Source organism: Molothrus ater, chromosome 23 (genome assembly GCF_012460135.2).
Source record: "Molothrus ater isolate BHLD 08-10-18 breed brown headed cowbird chromosome 23, BPBGC_Mater_1.1, whole genome shotgun sequence".
In the NCBI taxonomy this organism is placed as follows: Eukaryota; Metazoa; Chordata; class Aves; order Passeriformes; family Icteridae; genus Molothrus; species Molothrus ater.
In genome coordinates this window covers 7428091-7447490 of record NC_050500.2, presented here as the reverse complement: position 1 = coordinate 7447490, position 19400 = coordinate 7428091, and the positions used below count along the sequence as shown (strand labels likewise).

General features: G+C 50.6%; 1 protein-coding gene across 4 annotated transcripts in view; it reads left to right on the top strand.

The window, feature by feature from the left end:
• EPHB2 (EPH receptor B2) overlaps positions 1–12227 on the top strand; it is a 133508-nt gene extending 121281 nt beyond the window's left edge. For all 4 annotated transcript variants that reach the window (XM_036396154.2, XM_036396152.2, XM_036396153.2 and 1 more), the window contains exons 13-16: positions 1853–2002; positions 6693–6886; positions 7706–7861; positions 10950–12227. In XM_036396154.2, the coding sequence (XP_036252047.2) occupies positions 1853–2002; positions 6693–6886; positions 7706–7861; positions 10950–11058 (609 nt within the window). In that variant the 3' untranslated portion in view covers positions 11059–12227. The remainder of the gene's footprint in view (positions 1–1852; positions 2003–6692; positions 6887–7705; positions 7862–10949) is intronic.
• Positions 12228–19400: the final 7173 nt, after the last annotated feature.

Sequence of the window (19400 nt, the reverse complement as noted above, 5' to 3'; positions counted from 1 at the left end):
CTTTTGAAGCTGGCAGTGATGAGATGTCTGGCATAGCTCTTAGTAAATTTTATCAGTAGCTAAATACCTAACAAACACCTAAAAATGTGTGGGTTTATTCTCTGTAGCTTCAGACATCAACTCATCCATCTCACACAGCCATCAATGGTTTTTACAAACACTAATAACATTTATTTTTCATATCCCTTACAGCCAATTAAATTTCCCTTTGTTAACTAAATACATGGTGTTTACTGCTGTTCTCTATCCCTGGTTTTTATGCCTGTAGCTTTTCTCTCTAATAATAAATTCGTCATCCCTAATTTATTCTCCTTGAACTGTGGGCACTGGAGCAGGATATTTATTATCCATAATGACAGATTATGTGCACCTACTGTATCAGAAGTATCTTCCTCTGCAAAATGGTTTTTATCATCATTCTCCCAGTGACCTTGTGTCCATGGGTGAGCAGAAGCCACAAGTTCTGGCCTGGGAGGTTCATGCTGGACCTTAGGAAAGTCTTTGGAGTGGTGAAGCTCCAGATCAGACCCCACAGAGATGGGAGGTCTCACTGAAGTGAGTTCCCACAAGAATCTTCCAAAGTTGAATTTCTGCTTTAGGACTTCTTTTTAAAATCCACTGCTTGCCAGGAGTTCTGTCAGGAGTTTGCCTGATGAAGAGGACATCCTGTTTGGTATGGATTCCTTCGTCTTCCCCTTTTGTAGAAAACAATATTTTGTCTGAGGTTTGTGGCTGTGAAAAGATTAAGAAACATTATCTTTTTTCATTATTCTGGCATGTACTGGGGCTGAGTCCTATGAAGTCCTGAGAGACCCTTAATAAGACAGGGCAGTTGTTCATTGACAAAATATAATGTTTTTTAATCTTCTCTCAGCCACAAAACACAGAGACTTCTGCTTATTTTTTCAGCACAGGGGAAGATTTTCCCTTCAGAAGGTCCCTTGAGTGAATGGCTCAAGTCCAAAGCCCCTGGTAGAAAATCAGGAGGCAGGAAGGGCTTAAGCAGAGCCTTCAATCCCTGTGTCCCCATTTGTGTGTGCTATTCCTGTGCTTAACTCCTGCCGTGGGAGTGGAGAATCCTGATTGCTCCAGAGCTGGATGACAGTGCCCACCCAGTCTTATCCCATTTCCCACCAGTGACCCCCTCCTCCCATACTGAAGGATCAGAACCTGCTGGATCAGGTGTAGATCCACAGACAGACTGGGACACCAGGACTCAGGCCAGAAATGGTCTCTTGCTGACTTCAAAGAGTGGAAGCTGTAGATGGCTGAAGAGGAAGGTGTTCTAATTCCCTTTATTCTGCTCTGCAGGTAGCCAGGTGACAGCAAAAGGATAGAGGGAGATCAGTTTGGTTTTTTTACATTCCTGGCCATTCACTTTCTACCAAAGACCCTCTTAGCACATGGGCATTTTGCCATGCAGGAGCAGGAGGCGGGGGAAGGAGCTGGCCTTGGTTAAGATGGTGACAAGGAGACTGAGGGGACACCTCTGAGTGACCTTCAGGGCAGTAATGAAGAGACAGAGCCAAACTCTTTGCAGTGGCACCAGATGATACAATAAATCAGCTAGGTGATAGACAAATACATGGCTAGGGAGGTTCAAGGTGAGCAACAGGAAAAGCTCCTTCCTCAGGAGGGTGTTGGGACAGGTCACCAAATGGGGAGAAGCATCATCATCATCATTGAAGGCTTCCAGCGTGGCTGGACAATCCACATCCACCCTGAGGGACAGACAGTCCTGTGCTTCCTTCCTTCTGGGATTTTACTAGAATATCACAGGCAAATGTTGTGGACACTGCTATTTTTCAGTTGTTCCTGCTCTCTCTGTTACCATCCTGGTTTTGTCCTGCAGGGTGGGAAGATCCCGATCCGATGGACGGCACCTGAGGCCATTCAGTACCGGAAGTTCACCTCAGCCAGTGACGTGTGGAGCTATGGAATTGTCATGTGGGAGGTGATGTCCTATGGAGAGCGGCCCTACTGGGACATGACCAACCAGGATGTGAGTTCTTGGGAAACCAGGGGCAGGAACACTGCAGTGGGGAGCACTGCAAGGCCAAAGAGTGTCCACAGCCTGTCCCAGCCCGTGGCATGTCCAGAGCCTTCTCTGTTGTGGCAGATGTGTCCAAGGTCAACACCTTTGGAAGCAGTAATGGGAATAATTTGGGGATTTATTCTGGCCCGTGGTGCTGCTGTGGCAGAGATTGAGGATGGCACAGCACCCACTGCACAGGGTTAAGGGGAGCACCCCAGGGGTGTTGGCAGGTGCCAAGGAAGGGAAGGAGCAGGTGGGTGAAAAAGGAGATGTCCCTGAGCTGAGAGCCTCTGGAGCAGAGCTTCATCTGCTGGGAGCACAGACACTCCAGGAAAGTCTGTTACAAAGCCACACAATGGCTTGGGTTGGAAGAGACCTTTAAAAATCATCTCCTTCCAACTCCCAGCCATGGTCAAGGACATCTGCTAGATGGTCATTAAATCCCCCATGGGAAGCTTGAACTGTGGTCTGTAAGAACCACAAGTAACTTAGACACAGCTAGAAACCAAAACCATGAGCTGCTTCATAACATGCTCAACTTTAAATATTTCATTCCTCTGCTCTAAATTCAGGTCAAACAGTTACATGCACTCCTTGCTCCAGGGATGTTTCCTGCAAGGATGGCCCCTGGCTGCAGTCCCTGCCCTCAGCACTGTAATGCCATTTCCATGCTCCCTGGTCCTCTTGGTGGTACCTGGGGCTCAAAGCCCATCTGGCCAGTGGCAGTGAGTGCTGTGAGGGTGCTGCACCTGCATGTGTGTGTCAGAAGGCCACTTTTAACTCTGTCTCTCAGAACAGCTGCCCTTCCTCACATCATGAATACTCAGGATGTAACACCAAGGTCCTGGGTGGACCTAGGGGATGCAGAAAGCTTGTCCTGGCTCTTGCAGTATCTGCCTGGCTTCCAGTGTGTCTCAGAGCAGCTCTGGGGAGTCCCTTGGAAGCCTTCAGACATGCACTTCATCTCGAGCATGCTGTGGGCTCCTAAGGCCTTGTCTTACAGGGAGAGAGCGAGAGCCAAGCTCCCTGCCCCTCCTGTCCCTCCTCCTGTCCCTATGGCAGATCAGACCTTTCCATCTCAATAGATCTCCATCTGTGCCACATCAGGTTTCTCCAGAGTGGGGATATTTCCTCCCTAATGCCTGGTGGGAAATTTATTAATAGGAATTCCTAAGCCTGGGGCAGGGGGATGATGCTTTAGAGCTTTTGGCTGTTCACAGCCTCTGCTACACCAGGAAAATGTTTCCATCAGTTCTTGGAGGCAGAGGGATGGGACTTAGGGGTCTGCCTTTCTCAGCAAGGACAATTCCCTTCCTGCTAAGCCATTGCTGTCACCTGAGTTTCAAGCATGTCCTGCACCAGATGTTCTGTACCTTCCCTGTCCCTTGTCCTTCTCTGGGAGCTCTTCCCTCGGAGGTTTCTCCTGCCACAGCTGCACTGCTGCTGGGATGCAGCTGCACTGCCCCAGGGATGGCAGAGCTGTGCCTGTCCCTGGCACCTCCCTGCTGCCCCAGGGATGGCAGAGCTGTGCCTGTCCCTGGCACTGCTCACTGCCCCTGGGGATGGCAGAGCTGTGCCTGTCCCTGGCACTGCTCACTGCCCCAGGGATGGCAGAGCTGTGCCTATCCCTGGCACCTCCCAGCTGCCCCAGGGATGGCAGAGCTGTGCCTGTCCCTGGCACTGCTCACTGCCCCGGGGATGGCAGAGCTGTGCCTGTCCCTGGCACCTCCCACTGCCCCAGGGATGGCAGAGCTGTGCCTGTCCCTGGCATCTCCCACTGTGCCCCAGGGATGGCAGAGCTGTGCCTGTCCCTGGCACTGCTCACTGCCCTGGGGATGGCAGAGCTGTGCCTGTCCCTGGCACTGCTCACTGCCCTGGGGATGGCAGAGCTGTGCCTGTCCCTGGCACCTCCCACTGTGCCAATGATGGCAGAGCTGTGCCTGTCCCTGGCACCTCCCACTGCCCTGGGGATGGCAGAGCTGTGCCTGTCCCTGGCACCTCCCACTGTGCCAATGATGGCAGAGCTGTGCCTGTCCCTGGCACCTCCCACTGTGCCCCAGGGATGGCAGAGCTGTGCCTGTCCCTGGCACTGCTCACTGCCCTGGGGATGGCAGAGCTGTGCCTGTCCCTGGCACTGCTCATTGCCCCGGGGATGGCAGAGCTGTGCCTGTCCCTGGCACCTCCCACTGCCCCGGGGATGGCAGAGCTGTGCCTGTCCCTGGCACCTCCCGCTGCGCGTCGCTGTCCCCAGCCCCTGCTCCCTTTCCGTGCCGCAGGACACGGTGCCCCAGAAGCTGTCACCACTTAAGCACAGCTGGTCCTGCTGTGGAGGAGCGTGGCGGATATTGAGGGCAGATTACCCTCCTGACCCTCGGGTGTGAGCGCCTGGGGCAGCGGCTGGGAAGGACATGGAGAGAGCTGGGGCTGCCTCTGGATGTGGCTGACTTGGAGAGAGCTGGGGCTGCCTCTGGGATGAGGCTGATGGCAGCAGGACTCGCTGGGAGCAGAGAGGAGTGCTTGGTGTTTGTGTGGTGCTGGTGCCCACCCTGTGCCTCCCCTGCCACTGGTTGGGGCAGACCTGAACCCAGGGAGCTGGGCTGGGGCTCAGCACCCCTTGGGAGGTTCCCTGAGCTGCACAAAGCACATCAGTAGCCATGAAATCCTTGAGGCTGGAAAAGGCTCTGAGATCATTGGGTCCAACAATCAATGTAGCACTGCCACATTCACCCTAAACAGGTCCCCCAAGTGCCACATCCACACACCTTTTGAAGCCTTCCAGGGATGGTGACTCCCTGTGATTTCCCTGCACAGCCTGTTTCAGTGCTTGATAGCCCTTTCCCTCCTGTTGAATCCAAACTTTCCCTGGTACAACTTGAGGCCATTTACTCTAGTCCTGCCACTTGTTACCTGGGAGAAGAGACCAGCACTCCCCAGCTCCACCCTCCTGTCAGGGATTTGTAGAGGAGTTACCTTTGGTCAGACCTTCACAGGCCCCATGGGGCCACCACTATGTCCAGCCAGGGCAGCAGAACTGGGGGAGGTCTCTTCCATCTGGCAAATTTTGGCAGCAGCAGTGCCAGCTCCGTGTCTCAGGTCAGCCTGTCCAGCACCTTGGCCATACACAACAGTGCCTGCAGCACCTCCCAGTCCATTCTCTGCCTGGAGCCACAGACCATCTCAAGCCCTGCCAGATGCCCATCTCACACACTGGATTGTTTGGCATGGATCAACCACCAGCTCTTCCCTGCTTCTCTCCCATTCCCATTCCCAGTATCCTTAATTTTCTCTGTGTAGTGTCCCTACTCAACAATATGTCCACCACCACGAGTATGTCTAGACTTCACCAGGATGGGGGCACAGCCCTAGGGAATCCCACCAGGAAGATCTCTCTTTGGAATTGTGCAAGACATGGCTGGACAAAGCCATGGCAGCCTTGATCCCATGGTGAGAATAGCCAGAGACATGGAGGTTCTTCCTCAGGATTCCTGAGGGAGGTTCTGGCACTCTTCCTTCCCTTGTCCATCATTCCCATGGAGACTTTGTCATTTCGAGATCTGCTCCTGATTTCTGCAGTATCCTGAGTTCTGGTTTTTCTCCTTACTTTTTCTGGGTTTTGTTGCCATGCACGAGCCCATCTCTGGTGTTCAAGGCTCCTTCTGCTCATCCTTCAGTGCCTGTGCTGTGTGTGGCCAAGGAGGCAGGAGAATCCTGCCTATACAGGCCCCTGTCAGAGGAACAGATGTTCCTGGAAGAAGTGGAGCAGCTTCATCCTCGTTTGTCACCCAGGAGACGATTGAGGGCTGCAGGTGCAGAGTGGCAGGGAGGTGGAGTTCCCCTTGAAGAAGATTCTCCAGCCCTTGTTCCATTCCAGAAGATCCCCCAGTCCTTGCTCCAGCCCTTGTGGACATTGCAAGACCAGACATTTTCCCGATTGTGTGGAGCAGTAAGGATTGACCAAAGCCTTTTTGGATGAGCCTGGAGGTGCAATGTAGCTTTGTCAAGGTGTGCTGCAGCTCTTCTGTGCACACTGCAACCGAGTTCTCCTGGGCCTGGCTCTGCTGACTGGGGTCTGAGTCCTCCCCATGCTGTTTTGCACTTGCACAGGCCTGCAGAAAGATCCATCTGTTTCTGCTGACTGAGCCACCCACGCCAAGGCACAACCCTGTCACCTGGATGAGCTGGTTTGTGTCAGGAGCACAAAACACCACTGGGGGATGGAAAACACAGGAACAGGCTCCCTGTCTGTAACTCACCCCCCTTCTTTGGATGGAGATGTTTTCCCAGCAAGCTGTTGTGCTTTGTCCAAGGAAAGCATGATGCCATCTCTGACTCCCCTGCCTGCAGCTGTGGGATCACACATCCTGTCAGGGCAACAGGGGTGCTCCTTTCCCCAGATCAGGACACTACTCCTGACAATCAGCCACCCAGGCTGGAGTACTGACCAAAGCTGGTGGCACCTCCCAGGACACCTCACACCTCGCCTGACCTGCTGAGGGCTGGAAGTTCCAGTGTGAGGTGGGCACGAGATGGGAAGGCAGCAGTGAGTACAGGCTGCAGGATCAGTCATGTCAGTCACCCTCAGGATCCAAGAAAAGGCACATTATGAATTAAATAGGTTTTATCACAGCTATACTGATGCCTCTTTCTCTTCCTGCAGGTGATAAATGCCATTGAGCAGGACTATCGGCTGCCACCACCCATGGACTGCCCAAATGCCCTTCACCAGCTGATGCTTGACTGCTGGCAGAAGGATCGGAACCATAGGCCCAAATTTGGGCAAATTGTCAACACCTTGGATAAAATGATCCGAAATCCGAACAGCCTGAAAGCCATGGCACCTCTCTCCTCTGGGTATGTGTCTCTGTCCTCCTCTTGTCCTTTGGCTCCTCTGAACAGGTCTGGTGTCCTCTGGGTCCTGGTGGCACCATCCCTGCACCTCTCAGGAGCTTCTCTAGAGCTTGGCCTGTGTTTGATCCTTTATAGGGAGAGCCTTAAAAGATCATAGAATCACAATTTGGGGTGGAAGAGACCTTAAAGCCCACCTCATTCAACCCCTGCCATGGGCAGGCTCAGCTTCCACTATCCCAGGTTGCTGCAAGCCCCATCCAAGCTGGCCTTGGACACTTCCAGGCTTGGGGCATCCACCGAACAGGGATACGGATGTCAAGGTCTCTCTCCTTGGGCTGCTCTGGTGGGCACAGGCAGCTCTTGGACAGTGCATTCTGCACATAGAGGAGCACCTTGGTTTCATGTACATGGGGATGCTGGGGTGGTGGGATTGTTCTGGTATTCCAGTCCCACTGCACTGGGAGCAGATAAAGCCCCTGAGGCAATGTGGAGTTTCCCTGGGCTGGGTGGGTTGCACCAGTTTGTGGGAAGCACTGCCCCTATACAAGAATGAGCTTTCTCCCTGTGAGCAGCCAGGATTTAAAGCTGCATCCCATCATCTCTGATGGCTCCTGACTCTCCTGCAGGAACTGATCCAGAAGGGCTTCCCTGATGCTCTGCACAATCCTTCCCTGGCAGAACAGTGATTTCTGGGTGGAATTCCACACTACAGGGCAGTGTCTGCACTGTGAGTGATGCTGATGCTGTGCCTCAGCTGCTGGAGGGTCAGGAACAGTTGTGCTTGCAGCTCTTGGTCTGTCACTGCCCATTTCTGTGTTTCAGGATGAACCTCCCCCTCCTTGACCGCACAATCCCGGATTACACCAGCTTCAACACTGTGGATGAATGGCTGGATGCCATCAAGATGAGCCAGTACAAGGAGAGCTTTGCCAGTGCTGGTTTCACCACCTTTGATGTAGTATCTCAGATGACTGTAGAGTAAGTGCCCAGGCTTTGAGTCCCAAAGCACAAGGAAAAGTCCCAGCAGTTTTGCAACAATTGGTATTGAATTCGATTTCATTTTCATATGATGTAGTTTTACTTTTATAGAATTGTTGCTTTGTGGAGCCACTTCTAATCTATTCAGTCTCCAGACCATGTGTCTGTCACTCTGCACCTGCAGAATTCCTCTCCCCACTACCACTCTGTGAAAATGAACACCCCTGCCAAGGGTGTCCAAACCCCTTCATGGGACAAGCTGAGATTTCAGACTGGCATCAGATAACTCTCCAGAGCACTTCTGAACTCTGCACTCCTCTTGGATGGCTGATGTATTGATGGAGACAAGCATGGTGCAAAGTTTTGCCTTAGAAAGGCAGAATCACAGCGTGGTTACAGTTGAAAGAGACCACTGGAGGTCATCCAGTCCAACCTTCCTGCTCAGCTTCTAGAGCTCCTCACTCAGGATTACTTCTGTGGAAAGAGATTTCACACCCTCTCTGGGAAGTCTGTTCCACCCCCACAGTAAAGAAGTTCTTCCTCATGTTCTGGTGGATCTTTCTGGGCATTCATTTCTTCCCATTGCCTCTCATCCTGTTGCTCTGCCACGTGGAGCAGAGCCTGGCTCCAGCCTCTGCCACATCTCCTCACACACCTTGATAAGATCCCCTTGTGGGGGGTGGTTTCAATTTGTGCTGCATCCACTAAAAATGTCCTGCATCTACAAAAATTACCCTGCAGTGACAATTGACAAGTGACAATCAGCACCTGATCCGTAGCAAGTTCTTCAGAGAAATCAGGCAGCTGAAATCCCACTTCTGGAGGGTTTTGAAATCCCTTGGGGCCAGCTGGGACTTTGATGCCTCTGCTGAAAGATTTGTGGCTGGCTGCAGGTATCTCCAGAAGCCCTCAGAAAGGGCCAAGCATTAGAGCCATCTGTAATGGCTGCAATGTCTCTGAGCCTGGTGGCCAGGGAGGTTTTTGGATTTGTGCTTAAATCCAGATGCTTAAATTTACCAGTGAGTCAGAATCCATTCACTCAAACAGCCACTGTGACTTTCTCTGGCTTTTTGTTCTTGTTTGCTGCTGGGAAGTTCCCATGGCAGTTCTGACTGTTTGGGGACATCTGTGGTGCAATCCCAAGGCCCTGGGGATGATTTTGTCACAGTATTGGCTGGGTTTATACAACAGAAAGAGAGAGAGTCCACAAAATCTGAAGGGTAGGGAAGAACTTTGATCAAAGAGAGGTATCAGACCACAACCCACCCCTGCCTGAGTTCTGCTCTTTGCAATATCTGACAGCAGGCAGGATGCAGACAATCCAGCTAATGCTGGCTGTTCTTTCACAGACATCCTCAGTGTCCCTTAAATGCCAATTCTCCTAATCCCTTAAAATGTCCCTCAAGTCCTCTCCAAGAGCCTTCGCCACAATTCCAAGGGCATCCTCAGCTCATGTCCCACTAGTTTTGGCAGACTTCCATTCCACATTCCTCACCTGCTTGGCTGAATGTACAATGGAAAGGACAGTCCAAGTCCTTTTTCCTTGGAAAATTGTGGTGTAACAGGACTTGACACCTACTCCCTGATGTTCACAGGCCTTTGCAGAAGCTGATAGGAATGTCAGTGGAGCTGCTGGTTCATCCAAATTTGGAGAGCCAGCAAAGTGTCAATGTTTCCTGAAAACTGACTCAGTTCCCCAAATCACATGGTCTCAACACTGACCTGCTGGAAAGGGTTCTCACTGGCTTGTCTGCAGGCTGGGACACCTGGGACATCCAATTATCTTCAAGAGTCACAGAACCATTTGAGTTGGAAGGGACCTTAAAGCTCCTCTTAAAACCGTGGGCTTTAAGACACTTTCCAGTATCCCAGCTTGCTCCAAACCCCACCCAGCCTGGCCTTGGACACTCCCAGGGAAGGGCCAGTCACAGCTTCTCTGGGCAGCCTGAGCCAGGGCCTCACCATCCTCACCATCCTCACCATTGGGAGGGAATTCTTTGCTCATCCTCTGAGCAAAGAATTCCCTCCCAATATCCAATCAAATATTTAATGTCCAGGGCAGAAGGCTTGGAATCACAGGGTTGTGCAGAGCTACAGTCTTATTCTGGTTTACAGACATGAGTGAAGAATTTTTTCCACCCTTTGGAGCTCTCCTTTACCCTTCTTTGCCTAATAACCTCCACTCCAAACATGGCAAAGATTTTGCCACTCTTCCCCTTAAACGTCTGTTCCTAACACTCAAGGACAAAAGGCACCTGAAATTCCTCCAAGTCAGGTTTGGGTCACGTGGCCTCCCATCCCCTGATGGGAAGAGGAAGATCTGAAGATTTCATGTCTGAGGTTTATTTGCCAAGGGGGAGATGAGAGCAAACTCAGCTGGAGACACAGACAGGACCAATTTAGTGCCACACTCATGCTCTCGGCATGACTTTGATCTCTCTCAGATGTCTAAATCTATAAAAAATAGAAGCTGTCCAAAAATGAGATCACCATGATTTAACAAAGGGATAAGTGCAAAAATTGATCACTTCATGGTCTTATCAGCTTGAAGGAAAAGCATCAAGAACAGCATCATCTGCATATGGGGGTCAGATCTACACTGAAGAGGGGCAGCACATCCCTGTCCTGTGTCTCCAGGGGTAGGAAAAACGGGTTAGTGTGTCACAAAATGAAAGAAAATCCAAAACAGTACATGGGTAAAAATTTTAAGACATATTGACTCACAAGCAGAGAGCAGAGCCTGTGGCATTTTGTTTCACACTCTCTGTTGAGGTTCAGGACTCTGAGGGTGCTGCAGGTAGGTAGAAAGTGCAAAGATTGGACAATAAGCAGGAAAAAAGTGAAAGAGTAGAGATTTCACAAGGTTGGCATCTGTTTGTTGCATTCATGAAAGAAATCTGTGGATACTTCAGCTCTCTAAATACCATTCTCATGGACTCACAGAATCAGGGAATCATAGAATCACAGAATTCCAGAATGGTTTGGGTTGAAAGGGACCTTAAAGATAATTTTAAATACCATCTATGATCTTGTTCTGCTTTGAGAAAATACCTCCTGATATTTGTTTTTGTTTCCTTTCCTCCCAAAGGGACATTCTGCGAGTCGGGGTCACTTTAGCAGGACACCAGAAGAAAATTCTGAACAGTATCCAGGTGATGAGAGCACAGATGAACCAAATCCAGTCTGTGGAGGTTTGATAGCTGCCTGTCCTCCTCCTCCTCCTCCTCAAGGCCCTGCCCCCCTTTGCCCCTGTATGTCCAAGCTCCAGTTCCTGAGTGTTCTGCATGGACCAGAGACAGGCAGCTGCTCTGAGGATCACGGCAGCAGGAGGGAACACCCCATCCTCAACAATGAGAAGTTGCCAAGAGCTTCTAGAATTTAAGCAATGGAAAAAGGGAACAAAAAAAAAGACAACTATTTTGAAAAAACAAACAAACTACAAAATATTTTTAAATAATAATAAAGCAATTGCATTCTTGAAAAGGGCTCCAAGACCAATGGGAGTCTCCAAAGGAAGAGAAAAGAGCAGCTTCGTGTTTCCTCTTGCACAAGGCTGCTGCAGCTGGACCCAGGCACCTCTGGAGCAGTGGGACTTCTCCAGGAAGAGGAATGCAAGGAAAGGCCACGAGAAGCACATCTCTTCCTCCCCTGGGCTCTGGGAATGCTGTGAGCCAGGCCCTTCCCCAGAGCCCCTGTGAGCAGATCAGAGGGGGAGAGCTGAAGCTCTTTGGTGCTGTGAAACCAAGTGCATCTCAGAAACTGATGGACTCTTTCAAAAGCTGAAGACTTTTTTTTAAAAAAAAAAAACAAAAAAACAAAACCACAACAAATAAACTAAGACTAGAGGAGGCTGTTTCCGACAAATGAGAAGGAATCTGTAACGCCTGGGGGGGTGGGGATGGGGAAAACCAATCCTTTTTACATCTCTTATTTTCTCTTGTCATGGAACAGTTTTGTGAGTGACAGTTTCCTAAGGGTCCGTCCATCCACCCTCCAATGGCATCGTGTCTCATACATATCATTGCTCAAGACTTTAGTGATATCCTTTCTAGATGCCAATGATCTTTTCCCAGAAGACTTCCCAAGTACAGTATGTAGTAGTTTTTGATTACAAATGCTGACGTGTACCTTTATTTTTCGGTTGTCATTGTTGGGAGATTTGTCCTTTTACATTGTTTTGTTAACATCAGTTTGTGAGTTTGGGGTTGGAAATTTATGGTTGGTTGGGGGTTTGGTTTTTTTTAATGAAAAAGAAATGACATCTCCAAGCATCATATCATCCAAGAACTCAAATCCCTTCCCTCTGGAAGGAAAAATTGCAGCTTATTGACCATATGCCAGGAGAAAAAGGTTTTTTATATGCACATTTCCTCCCGTTTGCTTATTTGTTCTTTCCATTTGGTCATGGCATGACAGATGTTTGTGGCTGTTGGGGTTCCAGGTGTTTGCCAAAGTGAAATGGCCACCAGCTCAACTCGGGGGTGAGCAGCATCACAAGGGGGTTGGGAGGGAAATGTGGGAGGGTGGAGGGGTTTTGTGAGGGAATGATGACTCCACAGGTGGCTTCAGAGCCCTTTGGAAGTGTCTGGCTGCTGAGGAAGGTGTTGGATTGGTGCATGGGAAAGGCAGGGCGAGCCCAGCCCTCTCAGAGGAGCTCATGGCACAGCATTTTGGAGAGGGGATTGTGTTATGTCCAGGTGGGGATGGGTCCCTGCAGGTGCCAGGCTGTGCAGGTGGGCTCTGTGCCTTGGGGACCCTGTCCCTTCGTTGGGTGATGCAGCTTCAGGCTCAGCCCCTCACGTCAAAGAGAGCCTGGGACAGCAAAAACTCCAATCCCAGCTCTCCAGAGGCAAAATGCTGTGGGTGAAGCTGAATCAATCAATGGGTTTGTAAATAACTGAAAAAAAATTCTTTAGTTACTGACCAGGTCTTTGGGATGTGTGAATGCCACCAGCTGAGCGCAGGGAGGTGCAGATGAGAATGGGGTTGTTCTCTGTGCCCAGCACCACCTTGCATCCTTTGAAGCATTCCACACGTGGCATTTTCCCACCCATGTCCTGGGCATGGCCTCAGGACTGGTGTTTACAAGCCCTTGTCTGCCATTGCCATGTCGTTCCTGGGCTCCTCCTCTTGTTTTGGCAGCAGGGAGTGTTGAAGGCACGTTCACTGGGAGCTGCCTGGCTGTATTTTCCAGGAGCTGAATCCAAGAGGAAGTGTGTCTGCTGTGGATGAAAATCCCAAGCTGTCTAGACCTCTGTGGCCAGACATCATCTCCCCAGACTGCTTGTAAAATACGAGGCCCTTTATTAAATACTTCTAGCATTTTCTGCTGCCAGACCAGATCCAACAAAGCCCTTGTGAGTGGCATCAGAGCAGTCCCTGCAAGTGAGACTTCTCTCCTGAGCTCTTGCCCTGTCCCAGGGTTAGGTGCTCCAGCCCAGGGGCTTTTCAATTGTCCCTCCAGCCCCTGTTAATCCAAAATCTCTAGTGCAGTGTTGTGTTTATATTTGCATCCAGCCCAGCCCTGGGTTTGCAGCTCTGGGCTTGCCTGTAGTGATGGGAACCTGGCAGGAGGTGTGTGCTGGGTGCCAGGGTCCTGTCCTGAGCTCAGTGCCCACAGGGCATCCCCTGGGACAGCCCCAGCATCTCCCTGCATGGCTGGCAGGTGGCACAGAGTGGTGTGGAGAGAGGGGCAGTGGGCTGTAGGCATGGGCTGTGCAGGTGGTACCTGGATGGGCAGCTCTGCCCCAAATCCAGCCTGGTTTAGCCTGTGTATCCAAAGGGATACTTGGAATGCCTTTGCATCCAAAAAGCACTTGCTCCAGGTCAGGCGATGGGCTCAGCTTTGAAAGGACATAAAAAATCACTGGAGTTGACTAAACCACAGGAAGTGTTTGCAGAGGGCACACAGGGAAACCAGGAGCTCCCAGGTGTGCCCAGTCCCAGTGTGGTGTGGGAGCCTCCCCTGGTGTCTGTCACACACTGTGGCTGCTGTGCTTTGACAAGGAGCAGTTGTCAGTGCCCCAAAGGCAAGTGAAGCTCTCTGATGGCAGTGCAGGGTGGGGGCAGGATGGTGCTGTGCCAATGTCCAGCCACAGCCAGGAGTGACCTCGTGCCCCAGAGCTCTGCCAGGACAGCTCTGCCTACAAAACTCACCAGCAGATTCCTGTGGGGCAGCCATGTGGAAGGAGCACATGATGCCCCTCACTTGTCCTCCCCAGACAATTCCTGACTGTTCTCTGCCACCCCCTCCATTCCTGCAGACACTAAGGAGGAGCAATGCCCAGGCAGCATCCCTGCAGAGCCACCCAGGCCTTGGAAGGGCACTTCAGGTCTTCTTCATTAGGAGACATTTTGTCTCAATGCACTGAATCTCCTCACTGGCTGCTTCAGACACATCTACCTGCCAGACCCAGCCCACTGTGAAGGACAGGTCCCAGTGCCACAGCCCCAGAGCTGTGGCAGCCATCTGCAGGACAGAGAAAGCACACCCTTGTCTCTTCTGACCAAAAATCACACGGTGGTGGTGGTGGTACTAAAAGTAACACCTTCCCATCTGTCTGTACCAGACACAGCTGTGACATCTGTGTTTGGCTGTGTAGGACTAATGGAGAGCTGGGCTATAACAGGCATGGTCCAGAAAACACTGCAGTTTTCTGCATCCTTCAGCTCTCCTGGGAGCACGAGGAACCGAGTTCCTGTCAAGTGCTTTGGTTGTAAACGCCTCTGGCACATGCTGCAGAGTGAGGGCAGAGCACTGGAGTGACAATGACATATTTATTTCATGGGTCTCCAATGTGCTGCTACCAAATGGGGTCTGATGGAAAACTCGGCGTGTTCCAAGGGGAAAAGGGGAAAAGGCACTTGCTAACATTGACACTGTGAAATGCTGTTGTGCATGTGCATGTGTGCATGTGTGGGTACGTAACAAAAATCATCACATGGAGATTTTCAGGCAGCTTGTTGCAATTTTCACATTTCCCCTGTACCTTTCAAGCTACCTCCCAGCCCTTCCCTTCTCCCCTTCCCATTTCCTGCTGAGGATCAGCCTGTGGATGGCATTCAGTGGGAATGCTGAGCAGCTTGGAAGTTCTCAGTGGGTTGGACAGTGATAAGTTCAAATCTTGCAGAGCATCACAGGGCAGAGCAGAGGAAGCAAAGCATATGCGGACAGTAAAAAGTTAAAATATGTTTTGTGGGTCATTTCCAGCTGTTGCCACCAGCCCATTTGCTGGAGTTACAGCCCAGGGCTGTGAAGGAGAGAGGAAAAACAGCCCTGTAAGACACAGCAGTGCCATGAGGAGTCACTTGTCCTAGTGGCTGTGGGGACACAAAACAGGGCACTGTGAGCTGCACATCCCCTCCCTAAAGGATCCCTAAAGGATCTGCTCTCCTCCCCAGCAAACCCTCAGAACTGCCTTTCATGAATTAGTGGGGATTTGTGCTTTGCAGCAGCTGAGGAGCTTCTCCTCTCCATAACATCCTCACTGCCAAGCAGCAGCTCCCAAAGGCAGCAACCCGTGTTGGGGCTTCCATGTGCCCCAGATAAACGTGGCTGTCCCAGGGTTCCCCACTGCTGCAGGCTTCCTTTAGTGCTCTAATCCCAGGGGGGACTGGGATCCATCCCGTGGCTCCACTGCAGTTGGACAGCAGGGTCAGCTCATGGTGAGGGAGAGCCACATGCAGGGCAGGGGCTGGGGACACAGCAGAGCTTCATCCTTGTGTGCTCTGCCTTGCAAGATCAGCCCACAGGGACTGCTGGCTCCTGTGAGCCCCTTCCCCAAAGCAGGATCCTGCTCTCTGCACTGGCTAATGAGCACTACCCAGAGCAGCTCCCTCCTGGCCTGAGCTGAGCTGAGCTGAGGGACCTTCATCAGCATCAGCTGCTGGCTGGACTACAGGGCTTTTCCCACACTCCCTGAACTGTTCTTGGAATTTGGGTTGAAGGAAAGGTTCTTTCCCAGGAATCCTCACCCAGGCTGTGGATTAGCAGTGGCCTGGAGAGAGAACCTCTTGGAGGGTTTGAGCAGCTGAGGAAACTTCTTGTTATATTTGCCAGGCTGATTTATATAAACCCTGGAGTCAGGGCTTGAACTCTGCTGCATCGTTAACAGTTGTATCCTCTGATGATGCAATAAATCTGGGACTGCCTTGGATGTACAACAGAGTCCTGGAAGTGTCACTGCTGTCTGGTTTGGTTTAGTGGAGTTTATTGTTTTAATGTAAATCATCTTCCTGCATGTCTAACTCGAGGCTGATTTAATGTAGGTCTTTTTCCATCCTCAAAAATGTGACATATTTGCAAGTTCTTCACATACAGGATTCAACTTTTTTAATCTACAGTCACGTTTTGGCTTTTTTTATTTAAACTTGTTCAGGATGTCTTTGCTTCTTGTAATTCTTTGCCCTTCCCAGGACACAACCTTGGCCTGTGTTTGCTTCCATATGTGTTCCAATCTTCCAGTGCTCTCCTAGAAAACTCCCTGCACTCTCCAAATATTTCCTGGAATTTACCTCCTTGCTGTCCCTGTGTAAACTCCTGCCAACTCCACTGACAAATGTTATTTGCAGAAATTTGGGACTGGAAGCAAGAAGTCCTCTCTCCCCACAAATCTTTTCCTGAATCTGCATTCCTGCTGTCTTAAAACCTATTCAGCAGTATCTCTCCCTTTTTTTTTCTCCTTTTAAAATTCTGCAAGAAATTCCTCTGTGAGCTCTGCAGGAGTGCAGCAGCAGTGCCACTGTGTCTGATTCCTTGGGACATCCCAGTGGCCCCATTGCCAGCCCTGCAAACAAACCACACTCAGCCTTGCGTGCCTCATTTTTTATCAGGAACTCCATTTTGCCTTCATGAAAAAAAGAACAACAAACACTTGGTTGATCCATTCCAGCTCTTTCGTTCCAGTAAACTTCAGGAATTCTTCACTTGCCTCAACTGTAGCTTCACCTTCTACCTCTGGGGTTGGTCTGCAGCTCTTGCACAGATGTTGTGCCATATCCTTTGGTTATTCCAACTAAGTCTGGGAGGGAAGGAATAAATGTTGTCTTTAAGAGCCAAACAGCTGTGTTATGAAAAACTAATGGGAGGGGTTCAAGGAGGAGTTGTGCCCATGGCAGGGAGTTGGAACAAGATGATCTTTAAGGTCCCTTCCAACCCAAACCATCCCAGGATTCCAGGAGGACTGGGGGAAGTGTGTTATTACTCTACCTGAGGATGAAGCTGGCAGTCAGATCCCCCTTTTCCCCAAATTGCCTTTGGTCTGCAATTCCAGCTCACTGATTCCAGGCTGAGTGGGCTGGGTTGGGAGATGGAGGTTGATAAAGTCACCAGTCTGGGACAGATGGCGTGGCAAACCCACAGCCTGGCTTGGCCTTTGCTGGTGGAGAATAAATGTGAAATCTCTGATTGCCATCAAATATTGGCATTCAGGAGCCTTCATACAAGGTCACGAGCCAGTGAGTTTTTGATGTGCTGGCTCTGCAAATGCTGGAGATGCTTTTGTTCTCCTCCACTCAAAAGGGATACACAGAAATGAAGAACTAAATATACAGATAGGTGCAGCCAGATCAGGGCTTCTGTAACAGCCAGAAGTCTGTGGGAGGTATAAAAGATAAATAGACTTTGATTCTTGGTTCTGGCAGAGGTAAACCCCAATGATAAAAATTTCATGCCCTTAAATCAGGAAAGATATGAGAAAGGTGAGAAAGCAGCAGTCACTGTTTCTGACAGTAACAGCTCGAAGGCAGGGGAAGCAGAATATTCCTTGGCACAGTGGTTGGAGGGTGGAACTCATGGCTGGAACATGGATAGCCAGCACTGGATGGATTGATAGGAAAAGGAGAGATGACTTTAAGCTAAAGGATGATAAGTTTAGATTGGATTTTAGGAAGAAATTCTTCCCTGTGAGAGAGGGGAGACCCCAGCACAGGGTGTCCAGAGCAGCTGTGGCTGCCCCTGGATCCCTGGCAGTGCCCAAGGCCAGGCTGGGCAGGGCTTGGAACACCCTGGGATAGTGGAAGGTGTCCCTGCCATGGCAGGGGGTGGGACTGGATGAGCTTTGAGGTCCTTTCCAACCCAAAGCATTCTGGGATTCAAAAGGTGACTGGACAAACTGTTAAAAGACTAATCTTGACACAAAAATACCTCTTCCAGTTTCTCTGGGTCACGGATGCCTGGGGGCACAGGGTGTATAACAGGATTCTTGCAGAAATTCTTTTATTTGATCGTATTCTTGGGACTGACACATTCTACATCTCTTAAAAGCCCAAACATTCCATCAAGCATCATTGATTTTCCATTTTCACTGTTTCTGGGGAAGGATTTCTGTGTGGAGCCAGAGAGCTTCCCATGTCAGAGGAAACCACTTGCTTCCTCCTCCCAATTTCTTGTGTATCCCAAGGGGCTCAGGGGTGCAGTGGGACATCAGTGCCTCAAACAACAGGAAAAGCACAAAAAAAGAGAGATTGACTGAGTGATCCATCATGTGTTGGATGTGGAAGCTCTCTGTGGAAGTATTCTTACCTCAAAACTTCTTTCATGACCCGGAGAACCTTAGGAGTGCTGGGTATGAGAGATGCCTGTCCTTCCCTTCCTCTGCTCTAGAGAGGTTTCTGACACTGAGATTTGTCCCTCTGCATCGGCTGGCTCAGCCTTGTGACCTGCTGGTTGGGTGGGAATCTGACCATGAGTCCAAATGGACGTGTCAGAGCTTCCTCAAGGGTTAAAATGCAGGAAAGGAGACTGGGACAAGCTTCTAAACTGGGCAAAAAGCTCTTGGTGCAATGGAGGAACTCAGGGCTGGCTGGAGGAGTGCAGGGAAATCCCAGAGTGGCCCCAGAGCAGACACTGAGTGTTGAGTGCTTCAGGACAAGATCCAGGCAGGGATTAAGTGCAAGGTTTGGTTTGGAGTGCTGGCCCAACTCTGAAGATGAATTTGTTCTTTATATCCTGGGGACAACTTAGATGCAGACATTAAAACCCTTCATTGCTTGGTCTGCCATGAGTGAAAAGGTCTCTGGCACGGGCAGGGATTTCTGTCCCTCTGCAGAGCAGCCCAGGAATGTGGGAGAAGGGCCAGGCTGGAGGGTCCCTGACTGCATTCCTGGCCCTTGCAGACCCTTGTGAGCTGTAGGGGACCAGGGAAGGGACAGGTTGGTGCATCAGTGCTTCTTGCTTGGCCCCACCTGGGCTCTGGTCTCCAGGAGGAAGGGATGGGTTTATGAGCTCCCTGATGGTTCTTTTTTCCTCTAAAAGTCCCAGCTTCTGTGTCTAGGATCCCAGGAGCATTGGGATCATAGGAAAATCCCAGCTTTTAGTGAAGGACAGTCCAGCTGTCATGTGAGGCGGCCAAGGTTCAGGGCTGGGGGTTTCATGTTGGCCATTCTCTGAAGTACAGAGAAATAAAGTTCAGATTGCAGGAGTTCCCAAAATCCTCCAGGGTTCTGAAGTGAGGACTTGCTCAGGGTGAGGCTGTCAGGTGTGGCTGGGTCCCTCAGGTCTGTAGGAGCACTGACCATCCATCCCTCAAGCTCCAGAGTT